The sequence below is a fragment of the Barbus barbus genome (assembly GCF_936440315.1).
Source record: "Barbus barbus genome assembly, chromosome: 8".
Classification (NCBI taxonomy): domain Eukaryota; kingdom Metazoa; phylum Chordata; class Actinopteri; order Cypriniformes; family Cyprinidae; genus Barbus; species Barbus barbus.
Genome location: NC_136736.1, coordinates 21,392,521 through 21,414,729, shown reverse-complemented (window position 1 = coordinate 21,414,729; position 22,209 = coordinate 21,392,521). Strand labels below are relative to the sequence as shown.

General features: G+C 34.7%; 3 protein-coding genes across 8 annotated transcripts; 1 reads left to right on the top strand and 2 right to left on the bottom strand.

Moving 5' to 3' along the window:
• The first annotated feature begins 3 nt into the window (after positions 1-3).
• LOC306874066 (lipoyl synthase, mitochondrial) lies at positions 4-6,537 on the top strand. 6 transcript variants are annotated; one of them, XM_079423790.1, is made up of 12 exons: positions 16-149; positions 244-316; positions 610-782; positions 2,945-3,038; positions 3,613-3,693; positions 3,801-3,957; positions 4,299-4,356; positions 4,444-4,572; positions 5,104-5,249; positions 5,346-5,416; positions 5,749-5,860; positions 6,182-6,535. In XM_079423790.1, exons 1-12 carry the CDS (start codon positions 118-120, stop codon positions 6,247-6,249), a joined length of 1,194 nt encoding a protein of 397 aa, XP_079279916.1. In that variant the 5' UTR covers positions 16-117; the 3' UTR covers positions 6,250-6,535. The 6 variants fall into 6 exon arrangements, with proteins under 6 accessions (XP_079279919.1, XP_079279916.1, XP_079279918.1 ...); XM_079423788.1 differs by having other exon boundaries at positions 26-149; positions 241-316; XM_079423793.1 differs by lacking the exon at positions 244-316 and having other exon boundaries at positions 4-149; positions 6,182-6,537.
• Positions 6,538-6,613: 76 nt separating this feature from the next.
• Positions 6,614-15,155, bottom strand: LOC306873495 (UDP-glucose 6-dehydrogenase-like). Its single transcript, XM_079422827.1, has 12 exons — positions 14,624-15,155; positions 13,613-13,774; positions 13,326-13,427; positions 13,046-13,246; positions 11,436-11,633; positions 11,124-11,271; positions 10,883-10,977; positions 10,313-10,443; positions 8,806-8,945; positions 8,531-8,622; positions 7,517-7,627; positions 6,614-7,413 (listed from the first exon to the last, which is right to left on the bottom strand). Exons 2-12 carry the CDS (start codon positions 13,772-13,774, stop codon positions 7,348-7,350), a joined length of 1,446 nt encoding a protein of 481 aa, XP_079278953.1. The 5' UTR covers positions 14,624-15,155; the 3' UTR covers positions 6,614-7,347.
• Positions 15,156-16,780: 1,625 nt separating this feature from the next.
• On the bottom strand, positions 16,781-18,407 carry LOC306874205 (small integral membrane protein 14-like; the record flags this gene model as incomplete). The annotated part of the gene is made up of 4 exons (XM_079424073.1): positions 16,781-16,819; positions 17,405-17,553; positions 17,649-17,697; positions 18,348-18,407. The coding sequence occupies 4 exons, from the start codon at positions 18,405-18,407 to the stop codon at positions 16,781-16,783; spliced, it is 297 nt and encodes a 98-aa protein (XP_079280199.1).
• Positions 18,408-22,209: the final 3,802 nt, after the last annotated feature.

Below are 22,209 nucleotides of genomic sequence, written 5' to 3'. Positions count from 1 at the left end.
ACCAGTTTCCAAGGCACAACCAAACGAATACAGATACTGAAAAGCAAAGTTAATGACGTGAATTGTTACAAAGATTATTAAATAAGATTTTATTGATATATATATGTATATATTAAGATGAAAGCGTATCACATCCACAGGTTTGCCAGGTATATATATATGAAGTCTTTGTCGTAAACATGCAGAGTGAGTTAATCAATGTCAGAGCGATTGTTGATATAAAATCATGGCGTTAATCAGCAGAAGTTGTGGTGCTGCGGTTCGATATTCGTCTAATCCTCTGTTTTTGCCATCAAAATGCTTTGAGGGCTCTAATGTGAGTGATTTCTTTGTTTTGTTTTAGTTGTATTGTACAAAAACATAATGTCAAATAGTTTAGTGTCAGCTAACGTTACCGGTTCAGGCCAGTACAGAAGTTACTGCAATATAGTTACAGTATGATATATATTGACTAAATATATTAAATGAGTTTAATATTTTCTACGCACATGATGCTATTAACAATATACGAATATATGCTGAGCAAACCGAACTGGTAGTGTTGTAGTATGAAAGTTTTTAGATGTTAAATTAAATTGGAGTGCCCTGGTCCTGTGCTTCTGGTCGCAGGTTTACTGTAACAGACTGACCACTGCCGCCAACACATCCTCAACACTCACTGAGAAGAAGAGACACATGAAAGAGGATGGACTGAACCTGCAGGACTTCATATCTGGAGAGCTGGCAGAAAAGAGCAAGTGGGAGGAACACAGAGGCCACCTGAAGAGACAGAAGGGAGAAAGGTAAACGTATGGACATGAATGTGGAAATCTTTCAGTACCGTGGTTTTTATCAAAGTTTCATGATATTACTGTGGTCATCAATGCCATACCAATACAAAAGTATTTTTTTTTCTCCATGATTTACAGTGATCACTTTGCAAAATCAGTTGTTCCTTTAGGCACATAGATATTGTTTGTTAAGAAACAAAGTGTGTGTTTTAATTGCTGAATGACTGAAAGCATTTTTATCTGGTAAAGAACAATTTATAAAAAAAATAATAATAATTTTAAACTGACAAAAAATATGGAAATTGGTGCAGTTTCTGATGTTTATATGGTCAAAGGGTAAAATTCTGATCACTTTTTTTAATGTCAATCAGACTATTTGCACAAAATGCATATAAATATTGGAAGTCACACTATATCTCCCAAGAATATGTCTTGAAGATGATATTTAAATGCTTAGTTTTATGATCAAAGCTCCAAGGTTTTGATTGTAAGGGGGACTTATAATGCAATGCAGTAAAATGATGATTGAGACTAATAAACATTCCTCAAAAACCTCCAGTAATTGTTAGTCTTGAAATATTACTAACAATATCAATACAATAAGTTATTCTTACACAACTTTATTGAAATCAATAAAGATTTCACCTCAATAAATAAATAATAGATTTGTACTAAAAGGCCTTTTACTTGTTAAAAACAATAAACTATCAATCACATGACAGAAAGCATATAGTAGATTGTGTGCAACAGTTTTTTTTCAGCAAAGTTTTGACTATGCCCTAATTTAGAGAGAATTCAGAAATTTGCGTATCAAATATGATACAGTAGGCTTTATAGGGTTAAGATGTAATACTATTTATGAGAAATAGATACAGTATCTCACAGAAGTGAATACACCTCTCACATTTTTGTAAATATTTTATTATATCTTTTCATGTGACAACACTGAAGAAATGACACTTTGCTACAATGTAAAGTAGTGAGTGTACAGCTTGTATAACAGTGTAAATTTGCTGTCCCCTCAAAATAACTCAACACACAGCCTTTAATGTCTAACCCGCTGGCCACAAAAGTGAGTACCCCCAAGTGAAAATGTCCAAATTGGGCCCAAAGTGTCAATATTTTGTGTGGCCACCATTATTTTCCAGCACTGCCTTAACCCTCTTGAGCATGGAGTTCACCAGAGCTTCACAGGTTGCCACTGGAGTCCTCTTTCACTCCTCCATGATGACATCACGGAGCTGGTGGATGTTAGAGACCTTGCGCTCCTCCACCTTCCATTTGAGGATGCCCCGACAGATGCTCAATAGGGTTTAGGTCTGGAGACATCACCTTTACCCTCAGCTTCTTTAGCAAGGCAGTGGTCGTCTTGGAGGTGAGTTTGGGGTCTTTATCATGTTGGAATACTGCCTTGCGGCCCAGTCTCTACTTCAGTATGTCACAGTACATGTTGGCATTCATGGTTCCCCAAATTGGGCCCAATTTGGACATTTTCACTTAGGGGTGTACTCACTTCTGTGAGATACTGTATATATATATATATATATATATAGATAGATATCTCATAATAAAACCTATTGCAATAATTAAACTTTTACGTATGCATGCATAAAGTATGGAGTCAAAACAATGCCGCATATATTTGCAAGAGAATTGAAGTATTGCAAAAGAAAATAAAGTTTTGCAAACGAAAATTAAAGTGTTGAAAAAAAATAATGTACTTTTTGTAAACAAAAATAAATAATTGCAAAAGAAAATGAAGCATTGTGAGAAAAAAATAAGTTTTGCAATTAAAAAAAAGATTTGCAAAATATAAATGAAACGGAGCAAAAGCAATGATTTTGCAGTACATATTTTCCATGGCCATATCTACTCATTTATTTGCAATGCTGCTTTTATTTTGCTTTTCAGTCAAGTTTGAGCTTTCGATACCGTTTTTCCCCTTTGCGCTTCACGTTTCTGCGCGTCTCTGTGCGATCCAGGCAAACACAAGTGAGACGTGCAGAAACGTGAAGCGCAAAGGGGAAAACGGTTTTATTTGCAAAACATATTTTTTTCTCACAATACTTTTTTTTTGCAATACTTCAATTATCTTGCAAATATATGCGGCATTGTTTTGACTCCATAATAAAGTCCATTATATATGATTTAACCAGTTGTGTTTATTTTGCTAGGCTAAGGCTACCACCATGGCTGAAAACCGAGATCCCTATAGGAAAGAACTACAACAAACTGAAGAACACACTTCGAGAACTGAACCTGCACACAGTGGGTGTTTGAAAACATGCCTGACATCTCAACTGCGTCACACAATTTCCTGACACAATGGTCACAATGGACACAATTCTCTAATACGACCAGGGGCTGTCAAGCTCCAAAAACAAAAATCAACCATAAAGCATCATAAAAATAGTCCATAGGACTTGAGTGCTACGTATTCTACTGTTTGGGGTCAGCAAGATTTTTTAAATAAATAATACTTTCATTCAGTAAGGATGTATTTAATTGATCAAAGTGACAGTAAGTACATTGTTAGAAAAGATTGTTGTTGTTTTTTTGCTTTTTATCCATCAAAGTATCCTGAAAATATGTTTCACCATTTTCAAAACAAGTATTAAACCGCTATTTCCAACACTGATTTGCACCAATTCAACATATTAGAATAGACCAAATGAACACACTATGATTTCTGAAAGATCATGTGACACTGAAGACAGATCTAATAATTGCAGCCTTGTTGAACGTAAGGGACTTATTTCACAAACATTGAAAAAATATTTTACACACCCCAAACCTTTGATAAGCCTTGAATTATCGAGTCTATTGACTGTTATTGTTACAGGTCTGTGAGGAGGCCCGGTGTCCCAATATCGGGGAATGCTGGGGGGGAGGAGAGTATGCCACTGCCACAGCAACCATTATGGTGAGTTTATTGAGTCTGCGAAATGCCCACACATACACAAGGACAATATCTCAACGTTATGGCCCTGACTTAATACCTCTACTTGGTTTCCCACACTCTTTCTATAGCTGATGGGGGACACATGCACACGAGGCTGTAGGTTTTGTTCAATTAAAACAGCGAGACGTCCTCCTCCTCTTGACCCTGAGGAGCCATATAACACCGCTAAAGCCATTGCAGCATGGGGTCTGGACTATGTAGTACTCACATCAGTGGACAGAGATGGTGAGAAAACATGAAACACCAGCAAATCAAAATGAAAGACTCCATGAAATGCCTTGGATATTTCCCATGCTCATTGCTTTTCTCATTGATGTATTTCCTAGTAAAACTAAGACATATTAAAAGGCTCATCCATTTAGTTGCATTATAGCCATGAGTTTATCTGTTGTAATCATTTTTAGTAAGTGAAGTTTTAGTAGTATGCTAGCATACAGATAACCTATAGAAGTGAATAGACATGGACCAAGAAGCACAACATTTTCATTATGGTTTCATGATGTCTTTAAAATTCATTATTGTCATTTATTATTGACTTCTGACCATATTTTTATTATAATGAACAGACGTTCCTGATGGAGGGGCTGAACACTTTGCAAAGACCGTCTCCAACCTTAAAGAAAGGTACAGAAATGAAAGTGTTTGTCTGGGGTTTTTCTTAGAATCAGATCATTTATTCATTTCTTTCATACATGATCTTTTCTCTCCTAGGAACCCTAAAATCCTGGTAGAGTGTTTGACTCCTGATTTCCGTGGTGATTTGGCAGCAGTGGAGAAAATTGCTTTGTCTGGGCTTGATGTTTATGCACATAATGTAGAGACTGTCAGAGATTTACAGAGGTTAGTGCAATTATGCTTGCTGTTTCAGTCTGGATCTTGTGTGCTCACATAAAAATTCCTCTCTTTAGCAGTATTTTTTTAAAATCATTTTAAAAAATATTTTTATTTATTTTATTTAATTGTTTTTGAAGAATGTTTTTAGTGTTGTTTGTAAAGTCCAGATGCACAGACAGCTTTCAAAAAGTGGTGTTTAATTTTTTCATGTTTTATTTTTATGCAAAAAAAAAAAAGAATATATATATATATATATATATATATATATATATAGTTGTTTTTACTTGTAAAAAATAATATTTAAAAAATAATTCTAAATATTATTCAAAATATATTTTATTTGTGTTCTTTTTATGTTTCTTTCATATTTCATTTGTTATTTTTTTCTGTTTTATTTCTAGTATATACAATCACCACTAGATGGCAGAAATATCTAATGTCTATTTTATCAAGTGAATTACTAGCTCTCGTTTAAAATTTGGACATTTCATTGCATTTCTCACTCTTCATCTTTGATCTTTGACCTTTGACTTTAAGGCATGTGCGTGACCCCCGGGCAAACTTTGACCAATCACTGAGTGTTTTACGACATGCTAAAAAGGTGAAACCCAGTGTGATCACGAAGACTTCCATCATGCTGGGGCTCGGAGAGACAGATGCGCAGATACACGCAGCTCTGAAAGGTCATTCTTATTAGAATTAGAGATGTGTTACGTATATCACGGGAGGTAGATAAATATACATATATTAACATGTGAGAGTTCTTTGTGTTCTTGCAGAATTGAGGGACTCTGGAGTTGATTGTCTAACACTGGGGCAGTACATGCAGCCAACCAAACGCCATCTCAAGGTGTAACAATAATAAAACTACCCAACATCACAGCCTGTTCACTAACCATCTTATACACTCTCCCTAGTCTCCCAGTGCCCTATAGTTAAGTGAGAGGAATTCTCTATGGCAACTTTATTAAATAATTTATTTATTAAGTGAATAGCTATAAAAAATGCATTTGCCACTGCCAACCAAATTTGACCACAGTGAGAAGTCTTCCAGAAATAATCATTCAAAAGCAACAGCCAACATTTCAGTTTCATTCTGTAACATCACACAGTTGTCACGCTTTCCGAGTGTCATTATCTCTTCTTGAATGCATCAGTCTAAAAGTGTGTGTCTGATTGAAGGTGGAAGAGTATGTTACTCCTGAGAAGTTTGCTTTCTTGGAGAAGGTTGGCCAGGAGATGGGCTTCGTCTACACAGCCAGTGGGCCACTTGTGCGCTCCTCTTACAAAGCAGGTAACCTGACAGTCTGTGATCTGTTAGCATTCCCATTTTTTTCAATGACAGTTGCTTGGCTGGTGCAAGATGCCCCAAACATGTGACTTTCAATCTCCCATATTTTCTCGTGGGGCAACAACAGCTACATCAATAAAATTAATCATTTGTTGTATTGCTTGCAAAAAAATAACTACTTTAGAATTTGTAAAAGCTTTTACAACAAGAGGTGTAGTTTCGTCTTTCAGGGCAGCCAAACATTGACTGCATTTTTCATGAAGCACTTACAATTACACATACTGTAACTTTATTTGTTTAAACATACCGTTTCATTTTTTTTAGGTGAATTCTTTTTGAAGAATCTGCTGGAAAAGAGGAAGACTGAAGGAGCCACAGTGGCAGCCGAGTAAAACGTATAAATACTATTAATAGGATGTTTCATACAAAAATGAAAATACTGTAATAATTTACTCTTACTCATGTCATTTTTCTGCGACAAATAATAATACAGGGCTGGAACATCATGTAAATGATGCCTGAATTTTCATTTTTGGTGTAACGGTCACTTTATACATATTACAAAATTATTTCGCAGTAACTCGTAATGTTGTTTTAGAAATGGATTAAAGATCTGTATATTGTGTATCATTTAAGTAATATCAATAGAATATATTAAATTCAAACTTGTCAAAGATCATGTTAATTGTGTTTTTTTGTTTCAGCCATGTTTGGCTTCCATATTTAAGCCTGTGAAATGAGTAGCCAAAACTGCTTCATTTCATTGGTCCATATTTATTTAAGAAAAACATTTTCTTCAATCATTGTACATGACATTATAAACCTGTACAGTAAGAGATGATTTTATAAAAGCTACATCTGTGACTCTACAATAACATACACAGTGCAGGTTGAACAATACATAGAGGATTAATAAATTATTAATAACTGAGTGACACAAACAGCTGTTTGGTATCACATGCTAAATTTAAGGCAACAGCGGTTTTTTATGTCCCAATTGGTCCTAGTATTAAAAAGTTGTAGTTCCTTCTGTTATCGCTCTCAAATAAGCAGATGATTTTGCCATTAAAATCTATAACACTGATAACTGTAAACAATAATATACTACTAAACAGTACCGGGATGTTAATGTATTAACATCAGTTTTGTGTACATTTAATATGTTTAAAAAAAATTCTGAAATGGCACAGACATTAGAACATTCTAAAAAATTTCAAGAATAATGATTTAAAAAACTAAGACACAAATGACAGTGTTTAAAACATTAAATCACTGCATTTTTGTGAATGGACGTGAAAGATAAAACTCAGTCTTAAAAAAAAAAAACACACGCACACAAAGCACGTGCATTTTTACAAACAGATTTCCAGCAATGGTCACACATTACTTTGGTTTTCTCAGCAAAAGACTTTAATCAGTGTAAAGTGCACATGCACGTGTGTATGAGTCGGTGTCTATGCTTTGGATTTTTTGATGGGTGGTTCACTGATTCATGGAACTCCTCCAGATGGTGTGAAGGGAATTCGGCTCGTCACCTTCTTTCCAATGGTCTCGATCTATGCAAAAAACACAGCATTAAACCATGCCAACTAATAAAGTGATGAAGTCAGGCAAGTGGGCACAGCCACAATCATGTTAACTGCACAAATATCCACTCACCTGAAAGCCAAAGTTTTGTAGCTGAGGGTGCAGATGGTCCAGGACTCGTCGACCATCAAAGATAAAAGCTGGTTTCAACATCTTGTGGTATATTTTCTCATAATCCAGATCCTAAAAACAAACACATGAAATACTTCACTAATCTTTTTAGACATACCATTGTGTTTTTTTTTTTTTTTTTTTTTTTACTAGTGCCACGTATACCATAATATATGAATATGATAATCATTCAGTACCACGGCAGGGCTCAAAACTGAAAAAGGACTTGTTGGAAAATTGTTCAGATTTATTTAAATTTTAATTTACACTTAGAGATGTAAATGTAATAGTATATTTGTATTAATTAATTTAGAATGTAAATAAACTATATAGCCCAAAAAAGGTTATACTTTATTTTAAGGTGTCCTTGTAACAGTGTAATTATAATTATAATAATTATATAATTATGTACTTACTGGTTAGGGTTAGGATATGGCTTAGGGTTACTTGCATGTAATTATGCATAATGTATTGTTATTATAATAGTAAGTACATGTAGCATGTGTAACAAGGACATCTTCAAATAAAGTGTTGCCACCAAAAATGTATTATATTATTTTTGCATGTACATTTATAAATCTGCATTTATTCTAATTTGTTTTTTAATGTATTAACATGTTTACATTTCTAAATAAATTAATATATGGCCAAACATCAATTAATTTACATTTGTAATATGTTTTGCATTAATTGTAAAATAATTTTAAAATATGATTTAGTATTACACATTTTTATATTTCTAAATGAATATTATACATTTATATTATATTTACACATAAATGTATAATTTATTCTAAAATTAGTCATATTTTAAAATATATTCATTAATAGGTAAATCAAACATTTATTAATAATAAAACGGTAAGAAAATGTCCAAAAATACCTGGAAATTAATGCATTGTTTGCAAGGCACAAAAATACATCAGTGCTTTCTAAATCTGCATAGAGTTTGTGTTTTTTCTGTGTGCCATGTACCTTAAACATGTCCCACTCTGTGCAGATGACCAGGGCATGTGCACTTTCACATGCCTCATAGGGGTCTGACGTAACTGTTACAAGATCAGACACTGCAGAGAGATTGAGATTCACGGCAAATTAGACAGAAACACGCAGACGCAAACTTTCTCCGGCATTCTCATAAGTGAGTTTCTCCCCTACATGACATTCAGCATGACACAGCACTCTCTCCCTCTCCCATCATTCAACGAGACTTGACCTAATGCATAGTTTTATCTGCTCAACACGCAAACCTCTCTCTGGGTTGTCTCCAGAAATGCTGGGTTGAGACAGATCCTGGATTATCTGCTCCTTGAGCACTTTAGGGTCATAAATATGCAGCTTGGCTCCTTCGTCCATCAGATACTTAGAGATGTAGATACTGGAGGACTCTCTGAAACACACATAAACACAGGAGAGACTTACAACACAAGATTACCCTTTACACACAGATTATGATGCCGTGGAAAAGGCCCTATATGAATAAAAGAGAACAGTAGCAAAAATATAATAAATAACCAATAATATTTTTTAAAGAAAATTATACAATATTGAAAATTAGATTTATGAAACTGCCATAATTTCAAAGTGGTGTCCAAAAGACGGAACGGAATAGAATTCGAATAATCTCATTGTGAAATCTCACTGAACTGTGAGGGTTATATTGTTTAAGAAAAAACTAACCGGTTAATAAATAGCCTATTTTTCAGCTGCCATTGTAAATGCCTCTAAACAAAGTCCAACAGAACGAACATTTGCGCATCTCTGAGCAACACAAAATAGTGGTGCTTTCCTTCTAAATGAATCACTGTTTTTGAATAAATTAACAGAAGTATTAAGTGAATAATTCAATTAATTATTATAATTCACTTGTAGGCACCTACCTACTGGCGAAACAATGTAAAAATGCCTTTGACTTATTGCAACTTAGTAAAAACACAGTGTTGTTGGACTGAACATCGACACTCAGCTAATCAAATTCAAAGATCGGAACTAACTGTGTAATAAACATTTATGATTTTACATTAGTTCTAAATGAGTAATCAAATAAGTAAATTTGTGGCATTCACTCATTTGCACTAAAAGTCAGATTTCCTTGCTTCCATCATTGCTGTTAATCTAGGAATGATTAATGCCATGAATCATTCTTAAATTGTGCTGCATAACATGATCACCAGGTATTGAATAAACGTCTGGAGTTCATATTACCTTAAATGTTGTTCCCATTAGGAAAAGATGGACATATTAAATAATAAAACATTCTGAAATTCATGTGAATTTTTCGATTAAACTTGTGACAAATTGTCAAGCTAATAATAGAATTATTTTCACTAGTGCTATCAGAGTTTGGACCACACTAAGTTATTGAAGGGATTTGTTAGAAGCTTGTGTTTAGGCCCCATTCCTATTATGTCTTGAATGGAGGTTAAAAAAAACAGCACAGTCATAATTCTCTTCTGAAACAATCCACATGCAAGGACATGACATCTACTCAGGGACTCTAGATAAGGTCAAGGGCATGGGCGTGTTTACGCATGCATTTAAGTCTGCATGGTTTTAATAGGATATAGTTCAAACCAAGGAAACCTATGTGTAATCTTCATTAAAACAATCAAAGTTGATGGTTAACGCATGCTTTGAAATCTCATGGTCTGTGTTTTGTAGGTAAAAGTGAAAGACACAGCTTTTGACTTGTCATAAATGAACGTGATAAAGTTGTTATAAATAAAACAGACTGGTTCAAAGTATCCCTGTGTGTACCTGGTGTCTCCCGTGTCCTTCTTGAAGGAGAAACCTAACAAAGCGATTTTCTTCCCTGTAACGGTGTTAAACAGGCAGTCAATGATCCGACAGGCAAATCTCTTTCTCTGATATTCGTTCATGTCAATCACCTAAACATAAGGAAGCACAGAGTAAAAGGTTAGACAAAATTTATCAAACTAATTTGTTGACATCAATGAGTTTTCGTATGACAAGTTATCATATGAAAGTTTTTGCTTGGTAAGAATTTTAAAAGTTGTTTAAATAAATGTCTTATGTTCACCAAGGATTTATTTATTTGAGCACAACTGTAATATTGTGAAATATCATTACAATTTAAAATAATTTTTCTATTTTAGTATATATTAAAATGTAATTTATTGAGGCATTAATCCACTTCTCATGTGCATCTCCACACATTCAAACTGGCTGTGACATGATCCGTCAACCATTTGATGATTTTACGCGAAGCTAAATCTGACTTCTTGCATCTTACCATTCAATAATGGCTCACGAAAACCAACATATCCCATCAAGACTTACTAAATAAGCATTCAAAGTGAAGTTTACCTGCTGCCAGTATGAAGCAACCTCTGGGAGATTCAGTGCCTCACACAGATACACCAAATTCAGCACATCCTTCTGAAAACAACTTCCTCCAAAGCCTGATACAGACACAAACACAAACACAACTGAAGCACAACTCTCATGTGTTGACTTGAATCTCATTCTATCATATCATAAAGAGCACAAATAATGAGGAATTAAGATGACAATATCACATGGTAATGGAAACAACAAATGCACTGACCCACGCTGGCTTTGAGGAACTTGCTCCCAATGCGCTGATCCATGCCGATGGCTCTAGCCACCTCCTCAACATCAGCGCCAGTGGATTCACACAAGGCAGAGATGGAGTTTATACTACTGATGCGCTGAGCCAGGAATGCATTGGCTGCCTAAAAACACACATCATAATTAAAGGAGTTTTACGTATCAAATTATTATAGAAACGCTCATCTTTTTTCTGGCAACAATTCTTATCAGGCTCATTCTTATCACTTTGATCATTAATTGAATTCTTATATTTACATTATATATATATATATATATATATATATACCAGTTTGGAAAGTTCTGAGGACCAGGTGTTGGTGGTGATAATGCGTGATTTGGGGACCCAGTGCTCATAAACAGCACTGAGAGCACTGATGGCCCTTTGACCCTCTGGAGTTTCATCTCCACCTATCAGAACACGATCTGGGTCCTTCAGGTCCTTCACTGCTGTACCCTCTGCAAGGAACTCTGGGTTAGAGAGAACCTGTAATCAAAGGCGGGAAAAGGTCATTTATTAACACAGTGGAGCAGTGAACAAATCCCTAAGGTTCACAAATCCAGTTAGTTTATTAGTTCACTTGAGAGAGGCAAAAATAGCAACCTTTGTAGAAAATCCTTTTTAAAACAACAGCCTAATGCAGATAATATTTACAAGTAGATGATGACTGTGTAAACTAATTTACATTTACATTTATTCATTTAGCTGACGCTTTTATCCAAAGCGACTTACAATTGCTATATATGTCAGAGGTCGCACGCCTCTGGAGCAACTAGGGGTTAAGTGTCTTGCTCAGGGACACATTGGTGTCTCACAGTGGATTCGAACCCGGGTCTCTCACACCAAAGGCATGTGTCTTATCCACTGCGCCATCACCACCCCATATTGCTACAGTTAGCTTACAGCAGCTTTACAGTTAAAAACATTACAATTGTGAATTATAACTACAATTTAAAAGACTGTTTTCTATTTCAGTATATTATAAAATGTCATTTATTTCTGTGATGCCAACGCTGAAGTTTCAGCAGCCATTACTTTAGTCTTTAGTGTCACATGATCCTTCAGAAATGATTCTAATAAGCATATTTGGTGCTCAAGAGACATTTCTTATTATTATCAATGTTTAAAATAATTGTGCTGCTTACTATTTTTTGTGGAAACTGCAACATTTTACAGGATTCTTTGATGAATAGAAAGTTTAAAATAACAACATGTACAGTGGCTGTACATGTATAGAAAGTCTCCATACCCCTTCATTTTTTTCACATTGATCTTTGTCAACATCTCAAAATAGACTTATCTAAAATATGTGAATAATTTTTAATTGAAAACATTGTATCTGACTCCCAAGATTCTCCCCAGGCTTAGTTTTTGCTCTGACATCCACTTCAGCTGTTAAACTTTATATAGACAGGTGTGTGTGCGTGCCTTTCCAAATCATGCCCAAACAACTGAATTTACCACAGGTTAACTCCAGTCGGAGTATAGACACATCTCAAAGAGGATCCAGTGAAACTGGAATGCTCCTGATCTACATTTCAAGTGTCAAAGCAAAGGGTATGAAGACTTGTGCAATGTCATTTTTTCAGTGTTTCCTTTTTACTAAATTTGTGAAGTTGTGATAAGCTGTTTTTGCTTTGTCATTATGGTGAGTGGGGTGTAGATTTAGGTGGGGAAAAAAGTAATTTAAAGCAGTTTAACATAATAAAATGTGAAAAAACATTAAGGGGTATGAATATTTTCTATAGGCACTGTATTTGAAATAGCAAAAAGGTGATTTAAAAAAAAAATGACATCTTTATAGAATTATATACAATTTATCCACAAATTCTGGACTAAGGCTCATGGACATTTTTTTTGTCAAGTTCCCCATATAACAGCCGCTCACACAAACACACCTGCAAATTGAGACTGGGTTTGGTGTTTGCATCAAATATCCTGCGGATGCTCTCAGCAGCACGGACCGGCACCGTGCTCTTCTCCGTAACGATTTTATACCCATTCGACACCTCCACAATCCGCCGTGCACATGCCTCGATAAACTTTAAGTCAGCAGCACGACCTTTACCCATACCATATGTCTTAGTTGGGGTGTTTACCTGAGCAAAAGAGAAAGATATTAGGATCAGTGTTCAGACCAACATGCAAAACCACATTAAAATAGTTTGTTACACTCACAGAAATGAAGACCAGATCTGCCTCTTTAATGGCAGAGTCGATATCTGTGGAGAAAAAGAGGTTCTTCCCACGGCAAGACAACACCACTTCATTCAGACCCGGCTACAACAGCAAGAAGAAGAGACACATTTCATGAAGAATTCTCATTAAAAATATTTGTAAATGGATGAAGCATTTCTTTTACTAATTTTTTGTACTATTCACTTGTTTAAGGGTAAAATATTTCTAATTGAGAAAATAAATCAGAGTGCACCTTTGACTTGGATTTATATCTTTAACATTGTTACCTCGTAGATGGGCAGGGTGTCAGAGTTCCAGGCTTTGATCCGGGATTCATTCACATCCACTACTGTTACTGTGATCTCAGGACACATGCTTGCAATCACACTACATGTCGGACCTCCAACATACCCAGCACCTATACAGCAAATATTTTTAATCTGAAACATCTGAGAAAAGAGACATATGGAATCAAGGTTAAAAAATAGCCCTAAATGGTCTGCAACAGATTATGAATGGCCCCTTATTAACCAGCCAACTACTCTCAAGTCAATTCCTCCTCTTTCTCCAGGGCTTCATGTGGTGGTCACTGCTGGTAAGTATCATATTACTGACCCCTGGGGCTAAGTGGTGATGAGAAGCTCGGCTCCTTTGCGGCGTTCGGTTCTTTTGAACAGTTAAATCCCATAATTCGATTCAGTGATTCTTTTAAATAATATATATTTAGCGATCCACTAATAAATACTGTTAAAAATATATCCTAAAATCAGTTAAGCCTCACGTGTGTATTACATTTAAAGTAATAAAAAATAAACTATTTTAAATGAATTATAATACAGTTTAAGTACATAACATTTCAATCTCCCTCATCGTTTCTCTAGTAAATTAGGGTGGGATTTTGAAATCCCTTGAATGAGAATGAATCGTTCAGAGCGGTTTTGCGAAACACAGATCAAAAGATTGAATGAAAAAAACCCGACTCGTTAACTACCGTGTATGGCTCTGCTGTGAATAACTAATAATAAAAAACCAGATGATAACATTTAAAGATACATAGAAAGAACACAAATTTTACGTTCGCAAAAGAGTTTATAACTGTTTTATGTAAAATGTCATTAAACGATTCATGTTTTAATTGCTGATGTTCTCGTGAAAATAGGAACTAAAACTTTTATACCTTAACTGTTTTATCATGTCAAGGTTTACAGAATATGATCAATTTTAGATCACAACTTTAAATTCTATGCGATATACTTTAAAATGCATAAAAGATTTGAACAGCTATAATACAGACTTACCTCGTGTCCCAGTGCAGTTCTCCAGTTAAACACTCTTCTGTGTGACTCAGGCCAGTGTGAAGGTAAGGTTCCTCCGTCTGAGGTGCCTTGTTCCCGAATGAATAAAACTATTATATCCTTGATACATAAACGCACACGCGCGCGCGCGCGCACACACACACACACACACACACACACACACACACACACACACACACACACACACACACACACAGGGAGGGGGATAGCAACGTAAACACTTCAGAGAGAGGAGGGACAAACTCTGCTTCCGGGTCATAGCGTCTTTCTTTTCAACCTAAGAGTCTCGTTTACCTAATGAAGCGCTGATCAAATATTATTTAGACTGTGACTGAAACAGAACAAATAAACGATCATATACCGAAATGGTTTATTCTCGCTATTTAAATCTAATTTGATTAGATAACGTACAATAAACGCGGTGAAACTGATTATTGGGGCATTTCATTTGACATGAATGCCACTAACGCGAAACAGTACGTGTGGAGAACGTTTCAGAAGCAGCCAATCAGAGACTGAGAAGTCTCGGTGACGTAACATTAAAGGAAAGTATTAGTCCTTTTGACGCAGAAATGATTCTTGAGAGTAGAGTCATATCGACAAATTCTAATTAGAAACGTCTGAAAGGGACTAACCACCACCAACAAATATTCCCATATTTAACTAAAGAAAAACACGTCCTGATGCTGTATGATCATATTTATTTGTGCATAGATCAACCCCTTCATTAGAACAGATCAAGTTTCATTAGAACAGTGTATATAGACAGAATTTACATGCTCTGAAATCCACACCACCACCTTAATCGATCTACCCAGAAATCATTAGTCCAGCCAATTACACCAACTTACTTTTGTGCGATTAAGACATTCTACCATTCTCACAGAACTGGAGAGACGGGAAGTTTGAGTAAGTTACGCCAAACTTGAAATGGGGCAGCTTAATATCCTCTCTGGTGTTTTTCTGGAGCTTTGCATTCTGTACAGAACTGTAAAGGTGCCACAAACAAAGTGCTACCGTTTGTAGATTTGCCTTTAAGCGTAACCTAAAAGGCAATTTCTCTCTTCACAAATATTCCCAAAATTCCTAAGTACCCAATTTCTTCTTATTATTTTCTTTCTTATTTTGAAAGATTACATTGTTTTTACATTTTCATCACTGACATTTGACAGCTACCCATACCATTTGACTAGCTGTTTAAGTATAGCTACATAATGATTCCTGAGCAAATGCAAAAAAAAAAAACAGCTAAGAATGGCATTCAAGTGGCTATGCTAGCAATTGCTCTAGTGATTTTTATACATAAAGGGTAAATAGATTGTCAAAGTCTTCAGGGTGGAGAAGTCTGCTTTAGATCAGCCACCTCTCTGTGGTCATCAGATCCCAGACCATGACAACATCCACAGGCATGACGTCAACAGTGATGAGAGTAAAAATAAAAACTGGAATACGCCCATTTCATTATTTCCTCTTGCACAAAAATTTTACTTAAGAAGTGGTCTTGGTCAACCTTAAATAATTTCAGTTACATCTGTGTTTAGAATGACTCTGCATTGAGGCTCATTCTCCTCCATGGACCAATGGCATCATGTCTGTGAAGTCATCATAGCTTTGGAATGTATTGGCTACCGCAGGACAAGAAACATTATCCTCTTCACCTCAGTCTACTCAAAAATAACCCAAATCCTTTGACAACACCCAACTTCTATGTAAGCTTTCTTCTATCACAATTCATATTCAGACTGATCTAGAGCAAATGTCATTATATAGGCTTATATGTCATTTTAACAACTTGTTAAATACCTAATAATGCTTTATAATAAAAATATAATAAGAAGTAAACAAAATAGAAGACATATAGAAGATATATAAATCCGGGAAACTTTAGACTCCCAACAGTTCAGCATTTTCACCACAGGGCAACTTTCTCTTTTTGCTTCCTCTTTTGAAATGTAACACGTTGTAGAAACACCTTGTTATCCAAGTGTCTGTGTAAATCAGACCCCCTCATTGGACTAAAGAATCTGGAATCTCAAGCACTGACAGATGATTAAGGAAACTAACAAGTTATATTTGTCACAGTAGCTGATCAGGTGGAAACTGGATTATAAGATCAAATCTTTTGGGGTGGAAATACCTCTAGTCCACAGGAGGTGCTGGTGGCTCTCTGCCAGGATTCTAAATGAGGAGAAAAAATTCCATTCAGTGACTACAGGAATTACAATTCAAGGATAACAGTGTTGAGTAGCTCCACTTTCTGATTACTGTTATTTCACCGTACTGATCATTTATACACTACTGATCAAACGTTTGGAATAATTAAATGAAGATTCTTTTATGTGTTTGAAAGAATTCTCTTATGTTGACCAAGGCTGCATTTATTTGATTGAAATACAGTAAAGCAGTACTATTGTGAAATATTATTAAAGTGAAAGTTTTCCAAATACGTGCTGTTCTTTTAAATTTTCTATTCATCAAAGAGTCTAAAAAAAATGCATCATGATCTCCACAAAAATATTAAGCAGCAAAATCTGTTTTCAACATTGATAATAATAAGAACTATTAATTAAATTGTAATAATATGTCACTGTATTAATGTTTATCTGTATTTTTAATCAAATAAACAGCTTTTTAGAGCATAGAAACTTATTAAAAAGAAAAAGATTTTAAAAAAGGTAGTAATTCCAAACTTGTGACCGCTAATGTATGTGATAACACACAGTTTGGCCATCATTATGAGGGAGTTTATTTGTCAGGACTTACACCATAGGGGCCGGAGGGCTTGCTGCTGGCTGAAGGGCCTCTCAAGCTGGCAGGGCGGAACAAGAAGAGCATGAGAGCTAGAACTAGCCATCCCATAATAATCATGGGTAGAGTGATGTCCCCTTCTACGGACGAGTTGGGGCCTGGCACTGCACACACAAGACTCAAATGCTAGAAAATATAACAGAATATGTGCTATAGCGTGATATGCAAATATGCTTTTGTTTTGGACACACAGACTTACTCTCCTGAAGGCACTCTGTGTCTGTACAGTAGGACTGGGACTGTCTCAGCTTGGAAATGTATCACAAAAGAAAATATTTTATCAAAAAGGCTAATTAAAATACATATTCTATGACAAAATTGTGTGGACGTGGGCTTCTACATTACAATAATTAATAAAACATAAATTGATATCAAAGTTAAATTGAAACAATCAGTGTGTGATTTATATATAACACAATTTTTTTGTGGTTTTATAACCCCCCTCCCCCCCCCCCCCCCCCCCCCCCCCCCGTTATTCCGTGGCTGATCCAAGTTAACCAAACAGGCACTAGCGCCATCTACTGGCTATTTATTTAAACTACAAAAGCAGAATTGTTCTACACCTATAGCGTAATTTTTAAAACATAAAAAGACACATCAAGATATGTAGTTACATAGTCCTCTACAGCTCTTAAAATCTACAGTTGGAACATACAAGCCCTGTCAGATTGGCACACATCCAAATGAAATGAATTGAAATTAAATAGATTTCTACTATTTATTTATACTACTAATTTCCATTAAAAAAACATTTTGGCAATTATTTATTAGTACCATAGCTTCATTAGCCAGTGTGAAATTCAGTCAATTATAACTCTTTCTCTCTATTATTTAAACCCTGACATTACTATTCCATAGCTATAAATCATAGAAAGAGAAAAGGAGCTGAAGAACTCACCAGGCTGATGAGTCTCCTCATGGCATGTTCATCACAGGGGTCAAAACCTCCCTCTGCCATCCTCTCCTGCATAAGACAGAGGATTCACAAACATTACAAAAAATGTATAAAAAGTAATTACTTTAAACACACACAGAGACTCAAAAACTGAATGGGTGTGGTGAATTATAATGGTTTCACATATGAAGGTTGTCAGCATGACTCACATTTGAAATCCAAATAAACACAAAGCTGTGGTAGGCTTCTTTAAATAAGCTATAATGGACTGCCAATGTTGAAAAGTTAACAATCTAGACCAAAAACTGTATGATGACTGCTTCTCCTCTCCCAAGCTTCATCTAATGCAGTGGGGTTTTTCTTTTAATTCGTTAAAGTTTATGTGGATAAAAATCTGTTTGAGTATTCGATGAACCATGACATAAGCTGTATAAATAAATAGGCGTAAATAAATAAATGTCCAAGCACCAAATTGTTAATGGATTTCTTTTATCTTGTTTCAGCCTCATACTAACCCAAGTCACGAGGAACTGACGATTTAATGACAAATACGTTGGAGTAAAAATTTCATTCCAAGTTTTAATTTATATGAAATATTGAAAGATTTTATATTGACAATTCCCATATGCGAATTACACAGTTAAAAATTAACATGAGTAAAAATGTAATTATTGCATTGATATGTTGAAGTGGGATGCTGTGATGGTTGTCAATTGCTTCAGGTAGGCTAATGGGTGCACGCTCTGAACTGCACGCTCCCGTTAAATCAACTCAAGTGAGTGTAGCCTAATCATTAATTCCTAAATTGAATACTGCAGTACAAATTTGCATTCCTAAACATGTTTGTTTGCCACAGCAATTAGGTCCAACATCATCTAGACATAGTAGCCTAATGCTTTCAAAACTGGACTGTTTTGTTCCGTGTGTTTTGATTACTGAAAGTATTTGGCATTTAAGGCATGACTTAATCTTGAAAACTGTAAAGAAATAAAAGTGAACCCAAATCAAGCTTACTCCCAACAGTGAATTACCACACTAATTTTCCACAAAATAACAAAAGAACGCTTGATAGAGTGTTGCAAATGTCTTGTTCTTCTAGCAGTTGGCTACGTTTTTTCGTAACTTGGTTCTGTTTTGTTTGCTTCCTCTTCGACTCAACCGGCTGACTTCAAAAACATGTCTATTTGAACACTAAAAACTTATAAACCCACTCATAAGCACACAAAATGTATAGAAGCCTATTAAGTAATAGTCTATACAATAAACAATTATAAAAAGTGATGTTTTCCCATCGTCATGCCGAAAATATTCTTGGTTAACCCCTTAACTGTCATCCCCATTTTTGAAAATTCACGAAAAAGTGCACTATATGCAACCTTAATGTATTATAATTCATGAACGCTTTTGAATACAGAAGAAGAAGACAATTAGCAGATTATTACAGAAGTGAAATCATTTAATAAAATTAAAGTATTAAAAAGTTATAGAAGTTTAAATTTACTGTAAAACAAATGTAGTATACTATTTTTATTTTATATAAAATAAATATTTTTAAAAATAGTTAAAAATCTAAAATTGCTATAAAATTAAAGCCATATGTGTACATAAGTTGTGTTCCAAGAGTTCCAGAATTTAAAATAAAAAACATGAATAAGATTTTTACCCAAGTGCAAAACAAACCAGATTTGGACAGACAGATGTCTTACCTACAACTCACTCGAAGAGATTTAAAACCATCCGCTTCAAACCAGGAGGATCGAAATGTGAATATTGACCCCTGAGAGTCTCCTCTCGCACAGGCCAAATTTAGGGCAAAATTATTGAAATCATGTTGTATTGCAGTGAAAACCCGCCAATAATCATGGCATATGTAGTGTTAGTGATAGCAAGGCTACTATTAACTGTAAATAGCCTATTTATGAGCACAATTTCTGAATTTGTGGTCCATATAAGGCAATTGTGACATCAGAAATACTTGTAATTCTGCTTTGCTGCAAATACATAATTGTGTTAGAAACAATGAATCAATACAGTGACACTGATTACATACTGTATATTTTAAATGTTTTTAAATATTATAAATGTGTTGAATTATTATCTAAAGTTTTCTTTTTACAGTTTAGCAACTACATTACTGTCTATTATTGAAATATTGTTCTTGCATTTTTAAACTATGTATAGTAGTATTATCAGTGAATGCCTTCACTTGAAATATTAAATGTGCATAACCAGGAAAATAAATGTTCTTATTTTTAAAAAAAGATGCTTTATTTTACATGGTGTGAGGATACTTTATGGAAGCCACATAGATAAGATCACATAACCAGCTGAATACTGCAAAACTATTGAAAATGAATCATGGCTGATTGCAAATAAAGCATTTCTATGGAACTGCATTCTGTGGAAGGGAAAGGAAAGCTTTGTGGAAATCAGAAATTGTGTATGTCCTAAATGCATCTAACATCCCAAAGAAAACTTTACATTTTGTAAAAACTGAAAGTTATTTGTGACTTGCTAAATGTGCCTGGATTATGAAAGATTCATATTCAATTTTCCCATTAAATTCAAATTCAAACTCTTTTGGTATACAGTGGATCATGTAATGCCAAAACTACTACTTGAAAGTAATTTTGTTTTATTCATTATTTACTTTAATGTCACCCCACTTCAGAACAACAAATTACATGTCTTATAATATTGACGTGTTTTTCAAAAAAATATCTATTATTATTATTTGAAAAGAGAAAAATACATATAATGCCACATGACATGCAACTGTTAATGTGCTCTGCACCAAAACAATCTTTACTGTCTGCTTTTCATGACCTGATAGAGCTTACTTGTTACTTAGAGAAGCCCTAATTTGTCCATTGAGTGATGCTGCGTGAGTGGATGATTAAGCGAGGGAGTGAATAATAGAGCAATAGTAAAATTATAGTTTTATAGGTTCATATGCCTGCACTCCAGACAGGCTGATTTTTTTTTTACCAAGACAAGTTTGTTTTTTTAGACTGAGATTTATTGTCTAATGCTTTCTGGAAACTGCTATACAACTCTCCCTCTTGTAATGCATTGTTTGACAGTCCAAATCCATAATGAATATGAAGTTTTCTAAATTGATACTTTTAAAATCCGTAATTTCACAATGAGCTTAATCTCTCAAAATGCAGCATGTTTGGCAGCATTTATGTATAAAAAACATTACGAGTAAGAGTAATACTGGCCTTTGGATGCTAATTAATAATAATTCTTAAGAAACATTTAGGTTGTACATACGATCCAGTGTTTTATTACCATTCTAAGGTTTTCTAAGGTTTACCATTCTAAGACACAGTTATGTGGTTACAGCCAGAGTATAAAATATCAAAATATAATCCATTATGTGCACTACTGTTTAAACATTTGGGGTTGGTAAGAAAGATTTTTTAATGTTATTGAACGTTTTTATGGCCACCAAGCTATACTGTTTTATTTTATCTAAAACACAGTAAAAATAGAAAATACCAATAATAATACAATTTGTCTCTATTTTAATAGATTTTAAAATGTAGGATAATTGATTCCTGTGATGACAAAACAAAATGTTCAGTCTTCAGTGTCACGTGATTCTTCTGAGCTCTAATAATATGCTTCAGAAAGTCTAATTTGCTATTTTGGTGCTCAATAAACAATGCTTACTATTATCAATGCTGAAAACAGCTGTGATGCACAATATTGTTGTTGAAACCGTGATACCCCCCAGGATTCTTTGATGAATTAGAAGTTTAAATTTTTTTTTTTTGGGGGCAAACAAATCTTATGGTCACTTTTCAATTTAACGAATTCTTGCAGAATAAAAATAATTTCAAGTAAATAAATAAACAAA

What these genes read in the sequence shown, in the direction of transcription:
- LOC306873495 (XM_079422827.1), bottom strand. Translation starts at nt 13,774, where the DNA reads ATGTTTCAGATTAAAAATATTTGCTGTATAGGTGCTGGGTATGTTGGA. An exon ending in TTGCTTCATACTGGCAGCAG is followed by an intron (nt 10,444 to 10,882) that starts GTAAACTTCACT and finishes CCTTATGTTTAG; the next exon opens with GTGATTGACATGAACGAATA. An exon ending in TGGAGACAACCCAGAGAGAG is followed by an intron (nt 8,623 to 8,805) that starts GTTTGCGTGTTG and finishes ATCTCTCTGCAG; the next exon opens with TGTCTGATCTTGTAACAGTT.
- LOC306874066 (XM_079423788.1), top strand. Translation starts at nt 118, where the DNA reads ATGAAAGCGTATCACATCCACAGGTTTGCCAG. An exon ending in CTGCCACAGCAACCATTATG is followed by an intron (nt 3,694 to 3,800) that starts GTGAGTTTATTG and finishes CTCTTTCTATAG; the next exon opens with CTGATGGGGGACACATGCAC. An exon ending in CACATCAGTGGACAGAGATG is followed by an intron (nt 3,958 to 4,298) that starts GTGAGAAAACAT and finishes TATAATGAACAG; the next exon opens with ACGTTCCTGATGGAGGGGCT.